The sequence below is a fragment of the Bacillus rossius genome, chromosome 7 (assembly GCF_032445375.1).
Source record: "Bacillus rossius redtenbacheri isolate Brsri chromosome 7, Brsri_v3, whole genome shotgun sequence".
Classification (NCBI taxonomy): Eukaryota; Metazoa; Arthropoda; class Insecta; order Phasmatodea; family Bacillidae; genus Bacillus; species Bacillus rossius.
In genome coordinates, this window is record NC_086335.1 from 7,671,868 (window position 1) to 7,684,231 (window position 12,364).

The 12,364-nt window shown below is 35.2% G+C and overlaps 1 protein-coding gene across 3 annotated transcripts in view; it reads right to left on the minus strand.

The window, feature by feature from the left end:
* Positions 1-12,364, minus strand: part of LOC134533664 (CCR4-NOT transcription complex subunit 1) — a 238,302-nt gene that overhangs the window by 157,224 nt on the left and 68,714 nt on the right. For all 3 annotated transcript variants that reach the window (XM_063371211.1, XM_063371210.1, XM_063371209.1), the window contains exons 14-15: positions 8,059-8,237; positions 1,354-1,478 (exon numbers count right to left, since the gene is read on the minus strand). In XM_063371211.1, the coding sequence (XP_063227281.1) occupies positions 1,354-1,478; positions 8,059-8,237 (304 nt within the window). The remainder of the gene's footprint in view (positions 1-1,353; positions 1,479-8,058; positions 8,238-12,364) is intronic.

Genomic DNA, 12,364 nt, shown 5'->3' on the forward strand with positions numbered 1-12,364 from the left:
ATCACTAATGAAAACTATTCCCGAACTCAATCATTTTGAGAACACAAAACTTTTCAAGGTTTACGAAGCTATTAAAGATGATGTGCTAGAAATATGCAAGATAGACAAACTTTTGATGACTAAATTCAACATTTACAGTTAGAATTTTTATGTACCTTTAGTTTTAAATGTATAACTAAGAATATGTATAAATTTTGTCTTATAGCATGGTAATACTGAGTGCGATGACCCAGAAATACGCCACAAGTAACTAGGTGTCAGCGATATTTGTTATGTTATTCTTCTTTATCAAAATTAATTCATATATATTGTTCTGTCTATGACCGATTCAGCATATGGGCGCTATTAGCTAGAGTCTTTAAGTTTTGCATTCTCGTCAGGTAAAGAAAGAGTTTGTCGATTTATTCCTCCTAGTTGGTATGTTTCGCTGGGCAGACATTTTTGGTTGTTTGAGAGTGATAAAAAAGGAGAGACTGGAAATTTGGATCGGCTAAGCGAGCGGAATTTCCCCGTGCGTTCTGCAGTTCCTGGATGCGGGAATTGTGCGCAGAGGACCAGAAGAGACGCTGCGATCGCATATTTAGCTAGCTTTTCTGTCAGTATTCAGTAAAGACAGTCCAACTTTACCCCAAACGGGCTATAGGGAATCGTAATCTGCATTTGTGTGCTTCAAGACGACCGATCTTCTGCATGCAGCGATTCCTGTTGACGCTGGTGAGATACAACCTATATACAGACTTTTCTGCCCATCCTGAAAGATGTCCAGAAGAGTGGTCTTCAGTAGTATTCCTCCTGGGTCGTAGTTAGTTTTTTTTGTTCTGCAGCAAGACGGTACGAGTATCCTGAAGAGGTCGACGACGAGACCAGAAGTCTTGGGAGAACTGTGTCTCCTTTGTCCCTCCCCTGAACTAAGCCGGAGCATATTTCTTCAAAAATTAAAAATATTAATCATTTTAGAGTCTCACGTACTTACAATTAAATGATGACTAATTCATCAGTATCAATGGGTCATCGAGATAGGTAAATTTGCATGTAATTTGATTTAAAATAATTATTTCCTTTTTCTGTTTATTTGCTATAATATGTCTACTTAATGGATTATTAATTTAAAATTTACGTAAATTTACTCTAAGATTATTTGAGAATAAATATAAGAAATACAATTACATTGATTATTTAATTAGATGATTTTCTTTTGAGACCTAATTATTATCAACGAAACAATGTTCCATAGATCCCACATATTTACTTTTATTTAATCTCAGTCAGTCACACGATAGAATATTACAGTATAGACTTAAAATAAATGAATAAATAGTTTGCTTCAGTGCATGGCAGTGTTACGTTGCTGACCTGACGAGGCCGCGCTCTATGATGCCACCGAACAACTGTGCAGTTATGTGCAGCTCCTTGTCGGGGTACTGAGGGAAGAACTTGTACTCCTCAAACAGGTTACGCAGCATGCACTGGAACACCTCCTGCAGACAGCAGCACACACAACTTGACACTGACGCTCCATACACATCTCAACAAAACTACCGGAACATAACCCATTTTAATAGTTACAAAAATAAAAATGAGATATAATCCGATCTAAAAAAGTAACAAAAAACAAGAATATACAAAATATTATTAAACTATGTGTGTAAACATTTGTGCTTCATAAACAATATTATGTAGGGATGCAGGAGTACTCAAGTTTCAAGTACTCAACTCGAGCCTAATTTTCAAGCTAGAAAAATTTCAGTAGTTTACTGTTTGGTCTAGGGACATAATAAAACATTCATGAAACAACATTAATACAAACCTGGAGTAATCTAGGATTATATGCCTGGTAATTGTGAAAACTCGTACAGTACAGTTTAGTAGGAAACATGATAAGATGTTATTAAAAAGGTATTTGTTATAATTTAAGTACTTCAGCATGTGTCACCTCTTATCTACCGCCGTTTCATTATTATTAACAATGTAGATAATTTGGTATTGAAATTTGCTGGCAATGGTGGTGGTTGATTTTACATAATCTGGTACTGTATTTATAAATTTCATTTTTGTTATGACGTATTTTCAGTCACTTAGCCCAATGACATCATAATTTTGTTTATGTTAACCTATACTACAAATACAAAAATATAAATTCTATGCAAGTGCCATACTCAAAATTTTGAAGAATTCACTGCAGTAACAATTGTTTCTTAAAATGGGATTTGAATGAATATCCTTTTCAAAAAAATTACATTTTTACTGTGTGTCATTGAAAAGAAATAAACGGAAAGTACAAAATACAAATCTATTTTACCATCCCCCTAGCTGAACATTACAATGGCGTACATAAAGTGAAGACAAATGAATGAGTGATGAATAAACACGGACGAAGCACCATAGTTACTGGACAAACATAATAGTTAAGACTAAAAGAATTACCATTAAAAGAACTACAGTTACTATAGAAACACATAGTTATATAGTTACCGCACAAACACAATAGTTACTATAAAAAGAACTACAGTCACTGTAGAAGCACCATAGTTATTATAGAAGCACAATATCTACCATATATGCACCATAGTTACAATAAATTACCCAAGATACATTGGAACAATTAAATATTACTGCAATGCTACTTAACCTACCACGCGTAAGAGCAATATTTTCACAAATACAATGTGATTATTACTGTACTGGGCATATAGTGTATAGGGCAATAATGAACTTGAATATTTAAAAACAGCAATAAAATGATAGTGTTGGTGTCAAAAATTGATTTCATTTCAATGTTCCAAATTAACATCCTAAATTTAAAGTCTTTAACTGCAATGCAACTGGATAAACATATTTTTAAGTTCCTTGTGCTTCGTAATATAATTTAAAAGAGTTTATTCATTTTTTTATTAATAGGTACTACTTGCTTACAATTTTTTTTGTTGTAAAATATCAAATACCAACCAATACATGGCAATATAAAGTAGTCAATTATTTTGTTATTATAAATAATGTATATGTATATGTTATGCAGTTAGCACTATGATAGTGAGTTAAAAAACATAATAAGGTACTATTTACAGTGTGTACTTTTGTATCACTATTTTCTGTTAGTTGAGCTTAAAGAAAAATTTTAAAAAATATAAATACACATGCTGGCTACTAGCCTCGAAAATCCTCTATTTTTTTGCACGAATTGATTTGACAATAAAAAATGCTACTTGTGCACCCATAATATTATGTAAAATATTTATCTCACACATCCATTAAAATTAAAATCAATGCTGGCTCACAAATAAAAAACTGATTTTTTTTCTTTTTTTTTCCAAAATACATATTCAGATCCCACAAGCTTTAAGTATTCTGTAATAAAAATTTTCTCTATGTTCTAAAATTTTTAGGCTTAATGATTGCCATGACCTTAGCTTCAAAATGAGATCCACATCAAACCTACCGTATTTAATCGCATAATGTCCACGCATTTCTTTTTAAATACTTGAAATGGAATTTTTTAAAATCCGCATAAAGTCCGCACCAGACAAAGCAACCTTGGCCACCCCTGAAAGGCACAGTAACAGGATGGAAATTTACTGATGCTGTCAACCCTGCTTTGACCTTGAGTTGTTCATTTCTCCGGAACGGTCGTTGAGAGGGTTTGTAGCGTGGTGAAACCGTCCGGATTTTGCAACATGTTTATCTAACATCGCGTTTGCTGAGAGGCTTTAATTTTGTTTTCATGTAAGATATGATACGCAACGTAAAGAAAACATCAGCTGTAACAGAATGGACATACATAAATTCTTACATGTCAGGAAGACAAGGCTCTGCTTTGTTTTTGTTAAAAATTCCTGCTCAGGCTTTTCCACGCTCTGCATTCCTTCCCCCGCTTCAGTCAAGCAGGGCAGGAGGGGACTCGCATGCACAGACGTCTGCCGGTAACTTTTTTTATACACACAGTGGGCAAGGGACAGGGAGGGAGGCTCGCCGGCGCTGGCTAATGCAGACATTAGCCATCTGCCCCGTGCCGTTAGTGGCCAACTCAATGAAAGATTAAAAAAATATCTTTTCATGCAAAGCGTTTATTTTGTGTAGGCTGGCTGCGGCTTCTGAACGTAAGAGCGCACACGCGAGTGAGAGAAGAAAAAAAAAATGAGTGGCGTCTTCCACCAATCGCAGGCACCCAATTATCTCGACACCTGTCACATTTCTCACGTCCGCTGCGGAGGGTCGCCAGTCACCAGCGCTCTGCGAAGTAGTGTGCTGCCGTTAATATTTTTCAACTGGGCCGAGGGAAGGGTGCCAATTTTACGAAGCAGCGATTTTACTAATGCAATCCGCGGAACCGTGAGCATACGTAAAATCAGGGTACTAGTAAACTAATTATGAGAGAACAATTTTTTTTTACTCTACACAAAACATGTAAAATTTTGAGGAAAAAAATTTTTTTTTCAGACTTCACCTCATAATGTTCGCACCCCATTTTTTTTGTCAAAAATGTAGCCAAATTACTGCGGACATTATGCAAGTAAATACGGTATTTAGCTTAACAATGATCATCTGCAGGAACAAACAACATATCCATAAACATTTGCACTTATCTGGTAGGAGGGCCCACGCCCAAGTACATTTATGAACACTTCTTCAAATATCAACGGAGTTTATGAAATCTAATTTCAACCAGCCCAAAATGCAACACTCAAATTTAATAAATATTACATTAAATACACCTTATTTACACGCACAAGGGACACCCCTGCATATGGGTACCATCTATAATTATGAGCAAAAAAATATATCATTTTCACCATAAGGATCGCACTCGAATATGAATCGCACCATAAATCTATCTCCAGTAGAATACAAGTGAAGTCGTTATGGTCCATGTCTCAACTTATTGCCATACGGTTCTTATCTCTCCCATTATCATCCTTTATGGCCCAAGAATAGTATATTTTTTTTTACTCGTGTTTCCCTTCCCAACTGTTGTATTTTTCTTTACTCGTCTCCTTCCCCAAGAGAGAAAAGATGGCACACTGCTCAATTTTTTTGTCAGTTCCTCCAATACAAAAAAAGGTCCTTTTCAACTGTTTTGACATGGAATGTTGCAGTAGAAAGCACGGGAAATCTCACACCAAAAACAATTTTTTGATAGAGGTTCGTCACAAAAACCTGTCGAGATAGACGTGGTGATTGTACCTGGTGCCAGTTCAAGGTCATTTAAGCTGAGGGAGGGAGAGCCACACACCCTCACAACCCCCTCCCTCCAACAAAATTCTTTTTCTTACTCACTGGCTGGCCAGACACCAGCACAACGACAGGTGGCAGACACATTTTAATTGTGCAGTTCATGATGATTTTTACATGCACTGCTGAACTATTTTAATTAAACAATTTATATTTACTCGTAACTCGTATTTACGTGTATCTTTACTCGTATTTTTTACCCAAAATGAAAAATATATAATATTTTAAGGATCGCAGTACATGTTATTAAACAAAAAATCTGCATAAAATGTATGACCCATACACAGGTAAATATGTACAGTACAGTACTGACCAGAATAGAGGCAAATGAGTTTATTCTGAAAAACTACTCGCGGAAATGGTCTGGGATCGTACACCAAGAAACCCATGAAAAAACTTTAACATAAAAAAGGCAAAAACTTGTAAATATACTTTACCATCCAACATAATGCATTATATTAATGTTTTACATTGATTTACTATGTATCTTGAGTGACCTTTACCTAAAAACTATACATGTTGCAATAAAATCTATTCCGTATGGGAGTTTTCTTTCTCTATATGCAAATAAGAAAAAGTGAAAACACAATATGTATTTGGTTGTAACATTACCAACATACTTAAAAAAAGAATATGAAAACTGAATTAGGGGATACCCCATTACTTCCAACTGCCTACAAGTTAAAGAAAAGCAAGTTGAAGCAGAAGTTTTCATAATTTGGTACCAAAGTGGAATGCACCCTATAAATTTCTTACGTTGGAATGCATGTCTGCACTTCAAAATATTTTTCTTCCTAAATGACACAAACTCAACTCTATGGATGACATGTTACGCTAATAGGAATTGTAGGCCTACCTAATAGTTTTTCAGAACATTTACAATTACCTTACTGTCAAGGACGATTAGATAAAAAAAACATGGTATATCTGTATCTCAATTTGCAAAACAAGAAAGAAACTCTACTAATAATAATTACAAACTCAATGTTGTACACTACACAAGGGATGCCACCAAGAATGGTTATAAAATCCTGTATTAGACCATAAAATATCCTGTAAAATCCTGTAAGAAGAAAATTTCTGTAAACAGGTTTTTCATTCGCGCCAAATTTTTTTTTTGCAGCTAAGACACAGGAGAAAACAAAGTATTATAAGCATATTTCTTCAAAAATCAGCTTTTCCTTCATTCCAGTTGCATAAACCTACTTAAAAATAATAATAATGAATGTAGATAAAAAAAACTGATAAGTTTACATGTAAAGAGTTAAGTACCAGTATGAGGTTCTCACAAAAATCAATTTAAAAATTTACACACAGACACAAATAAAATTTGCCCACATGAGCTCTGCATCTACAATTTTGTTGTCTGGTTTGCTGATGAAAGATGTGAGATAAGTACTTTGTTCAGCAGCCCTCTGATTTCTCTGGTGTATCTGTGTGCTTTCGTGAAGCCTAAGATCTTTCAGACCACCCTTTTGAATGTTGAAGTCCGACCGACACAATGAACACACTGCAGTAAAGTCCGTTTTACCGGGTTTCAGTCACTTTAATTCTATTTCCCACTCACGTTTATATCGTTTTTTATACAGCGTTCAATCTGGAGATGCCTTGCATTTTCTGTCCATTTCTTTCAATAATTACAATCTCCACAAAGATGCAAGCCGAATTTTTTGTACATAACAATTACTTTAAAATTAATAACAAACTGTAAACACTCCGTCAATCCATCATAGAAATCTTGATTGCATGGTATAACAACAGAGACTGTAAAAACACAGTCACAGATATCACATTGCACAAATATTACTGGGCGTGTTCCGTTACACGCACGAATGCACCATCGCGCAGAAGAGAGAAAAAGAACACGGTGTCTTAAACAACTGTCATAGATATTACGATGCACGGTATACTTTCATCCGTGAAATAAAAAAATTCTTCCAGAAATAAAAGGTAGAGCGTGAATTGTTATCATCTTGGAAAAACTGAAACGACGTAGCAAAGTTTAGTGTCTTGATGACATGTTATCTATGATGTGGAGCGGGAGCAATAAGTAAATATTTATGTTTGTGCATTCGTCAATTAAAATATCCGTGATTCGAAGTGCTTATCCGTTAATCCGGTGTAACTCCAAAATATCCGTAAAAACGGCAACCCTGCACTACACCATAGAAATGAAAAACTGTGCAGCAACACGCCAATAAAGGTTCTGTGCAAAGAATGTGCAGCAGTGAAGGATTTAGAAAAAACGATTTGGTGAAAGTGATTCTCATGTAGAGGAAGAAGTTTAATTAATTTTTGTTTTTAATGGGGAGACATCATAATAAAGGGGTCTTCTTACAATCGAGGTCTACCTCTATTCAGCTAAATACTGTACTCTGTTGGGCAACTTGACTTATCAACTTAGGCTATTAAAACTAGCAGTGAAGATTTTTATTAGGGCAAAATGGGATTGGAAATAAAGTGCAAAAAAGGATAGAAAAGAAGATGTGGGTAGCCCAAGGGTGGATAGGTACACAATGTTTCTTCACCGATGTTCTCAACATCAAACAAAAACTGTTACAGGTTCTATCTGTAACCATCCAATTAAAGCTGAATGACTGCTCTACACACACCAAGTCAAACTGGCAGTGACTAGGTGACAGCAATGTTATGTCTTGGGCTCTTATAAAATTTATAATATTTTAAAAGGCAGAATGTTTTAACAGCTTTTATTCCAACAAGATTCAAAAATAGAAAACCATTTCCAAGAGAAATAATCTTACAGCTTCATGTATATGATCAACAAATGAATACGAGAGTGCTGCATTGCGGCATGAGTGACCAAGGACGCACCCTCTCGCGCTTGTTCGGGGAGTCCTGGAACTTCTTGAGCATATCCAGCACCTCGTCGATCGACAACGTGGGGTGCGGCGGGTGGTTGTAAATCCTCTGGAAGTAGCTGTTTGCCTCGTCCTCTATCTCCTTGGAAACATTCTGGGGCATGTCGGGGAACAGGTTTGCAGTCTCAGGGGCTAGAACACAAAAGCTGCCATGCTCACAAATCCTTACCGTAACAAATGAACATACAAACACAAGATAGTTGGAACACAGATTTGTGTTCTGCAATTGCACATCTCTTTCCATATCTTAAGGCAATGGTTTCCATAGTAGTTGGCAGGTAGAATTTGTTAGCATCTATCCTGTTGGCGATTGTTGAAACTAAACTTAGCAAAACACTTTCGACGAAGGATGGCAGTAGCATTGACACTTGGTAGGCATTCAAAAACAATGCTTCTGGACTAAGTGCTCCAAAAAGGTATGGTTGTGTGGAGGGGGAGGGGGGGGGAGCACAGAATACCTACTCCCCTTCCACCGGTACACTCGGCCAAGACTGTTAATCCTGAAGGATAATGCTAATGGCCACTTATTCAGCATGTGCTGCATGAGCTGAGATGAGATATCTCCGATGAAGACATACATGCAAATCATTACTGATTTTAATATATCCAACACAGGTAGATTACACATTATTACAGTAAAGCATCGCATTAACGAACTTCAGGATAACGTACACTTCACTATAACGAACATCTCCTACGGTCCCGCCAAAACGCAATGCAATCATATGTAAATTATTTTCAACTATAAGAATTTTCCAGCAATATTTTGCGAGAGGTTTACAAAATATTCACGTTAACGAACATGATATATAATCTGGACAATCATCATAAATACTTCAGTCTCAAAATTTCGTTATGAAATGATAACGAAACATAAGAAGCAAAACAATACGGCACACAATGACAGCAGAACACATCAATTGGGTAACAGCGCTATTAATATCTAACGTCCTTTGTTGACGCGCCTACAACGCTCCCACTTCTAGCATCTGCCGCCACCTTGCATTGGCGCGCCTGCAGCGCTCCTACTTCTAGCATCCGCCGCCAAAGACCATTTTCCATTGCTGATGTTTTGTATACACCATTACGTCATATCTGTGTTGTGGTTTTTATTTCGCGCCCGCAATACGAAACGTGTTACGTAAATTGTAAAGTATCGTGTGAGTTTTAAGTTTGTGATTTTTCTGTTGACGTTTTCAAATTGTTTAGGCGAAATGTTGCTGAGAAAGCAAAAATAAATTGATATGAAAACGAAACTAGCTATGATTAAAGCAGTAGATGACGGGAAGAAGAAAAACCGACATCGCGACTGAATTTGGAATCGCGAAATCTACTTTGTCCACTATTTTTAAATCAGCGGTCTGAAATTAAAACACATGATTTTGTATCCCACAGCCGAAAACGTATTTCAGCAGCACCATATGAACTCCTGGAGAAGTGATTCTTTGATGTAACTCGGGAACTGGGGGCAATGAAAAAGCAGTCACCAATTAAAGACTTTTTTTCAAGATCAAAGTGAATTGTGTGTTTGTTGTTGAAATCAATTTAGTTTATTTCATATAATTACATAGTCTTACTTTTATATTTTAGAACAGTGTTTTTTAACGTGTTCCCATTAACTTGAGTCTGCACCATCTGTTTTTAAAGAGATCAGTTAAACTAGAATTGATAAATATTACATAATTTTATTCTTAATGTGTTTGCAGTTATTTACAAGTTTTCATGATTTTTTATAGTGATGAATTGAGAAATAAGTAATTTTTATACAGTTGCTAACGTACTTTTTATGTTGTTAATAGGCACAACCAAAAATAATGCAATTTTTATGATTTCAGTATAAAGAACTTCACTACAACAAACCACTGGCAATCTTGGGCCCTGAAAGTTTGTTGTAGTTAAGTTTTACTGTACCTTCATTTAGTAATTAATTGAAATTCTTGTAGATTTCGTAGCACGTATATGTGCGCATGTAGTATATACACAATTTCCTCAGACAAATCTGAAAGTCTGAGAGTCATACATTTTAATAATTTTAATTGAAATATGGTTAGGTTTGCTGGTATGATGAAAGGTATTCACAGGGGGGTGGCCACATCTGCATGATTAAATGGTAAGTGTGTGAAACAGTTTTTTCCTCCAGTTATTGTTGTGTTTTAATAGTTAGACACACAAAACATTGGCTGAAGTGTAGTGTTCCCATTGTGTAAACAGTTTTAAAAACTATTTTTATGAAAGTGACTGTTTTTAACAACAGAGCTTCTGATTCAAACTTACTATCCATCATCTGATGTAATCAAACACTATTTCTGCAATGTTTTGAGCATCAATTTGGGGAAGGTGAGGTTAAAAAGTGACGTCAATTACACCACATGATGTTTGGTCCTGCTATTAGATTCCGAGCTCTTTGTGTAGGTATCTTTTCCGTATAAAACAATGTATTTTAAAGTACAAATCTAATATTTATTCAGACATTACCACTTACTTATTTAATTAACGGAAATACGAAGTTGTCTGACGTGTAAATTTTCTTTTCAAGACGTTTTTACACGTTATAACCTTTATCTGTTCATCTGTGTCGCCGCGGTGTACCGCTTATAAAAATGTGGCATTATTCATGTTTGGTTATGTTGTTTCCCGTATAGAGCGCGCACACGTAGGTGAATATCGATATCTCGCCGATTCATGCAACGCACGCTCTCTGTCAAGTGCAGAGTTAACTACATTTGATAGCCCGCACTCTTTCGTGGTGTGTACTACAACGATAGTTTACGCGTTAGTTCCCGTCATAGATTCAAGTGGCTTACGTTCGGGTCACAGATTTAGTTTTTCTTTTTAAAGTTAAAGAAAGGATTTTGTTCCATGAATTACATATTATAAATTGTTTGGCATGCTCTTGTATACTCCACTTTTAAATAAATGTACTTTCCATGAACTGGTTTTGTTTTTAAGAATAACTTTACCTAACAAAAAAAAAATTTTCCTCATAAACTTCGCACCCCTAACTTTTCAAACGTGATTTTGGTATAAAATGTGTGATAATTATGTGAGAAAACACTGTATTTTTTTAGTATTGTTTGTTGTATTTTCTTTGTATCATTAATGCATGATACAGGGATTGTTCTAGAAGATTCTGGAACAATTGGTCTGATGCAAAAGGTTTTATCAGTAACTAGCTAATATACCGTGGCATCCCTCACACAATTTCAGGGTATGGCTGATATTTTACCATTGTAAGAAATGTATGTGAATAATTCCGAAAATGTTTACTAATAATAAAATAGACACAATAAATTAACAGTATACAAGATTTCATTCATAAAAAACCATTTAAGAACAATATTTTCTAAAGCAGCTATGGGAAGCCTTTATAATTTTTAGCATAGCTCAATAACTTCCGTTTTAGTGTGTTAGAGGATTTATTTTACCTTGATATCACACATACTTTCATGATTGATAAAGTAGCCAATTTATACCTACTCTTTCATTTATTTTTGTTAAAACTATACTTAAAATAATTAATAATTTACCCTTATTACAGATACCTACATTATTTTGAGATTTTTAAAACAAACACATTTTTCTTCGAACTGTAGAGTATTGGTATCAAATTTATTTTTGAATGTATTAATTAATTCTTAGTTATGCTAGGTACTACTCAAAACAAAAATAATAAATTTCTCACACTTCTCCTATTTTAAAACAGGGATACCTAAATGAAAATTCAGAACTAGATTTAATAAAAAAAAATAGCAGTATCCGTTTGCTAAATAAAGCCAAACGCATCCCATTTCTTTTTTACTGAAGATGCAAAATCCAAAATAATTTTATTATTTATATTTATATAGAATTAAAAATTATTTTATAATACTGATTTAGTATGTCAGAAACTTTTTTCTTTTTTCTTTTTAATAATACAGTGGAACCTCATTATTACGAGTACGGGATACTACGAGACCTTCGTTGTTATGACAGTTTTGTAATGTACCGTCAGTTTTACTACGTAAATCATACTAAATTATACCGGTTATTACGAGTGCCTCCTTGTAGGCCCTTTCGTAAGTACGAGTGATTTGAATGGCATCTTCAAAAAAAGAAAAACACCGTCAGTTGAAAAAATAATGTTCATGCAGTAAATACAGACAGCTGCGTGGCTACGCGGGCGCCAGACGAACTGGGTTCTTAGAAGGTATAAGCCCTTGATAAGGAGAGTAAGGACTGGTGACAAACAACATGCACTCTCTCTTTCTCTTGACGGCGCC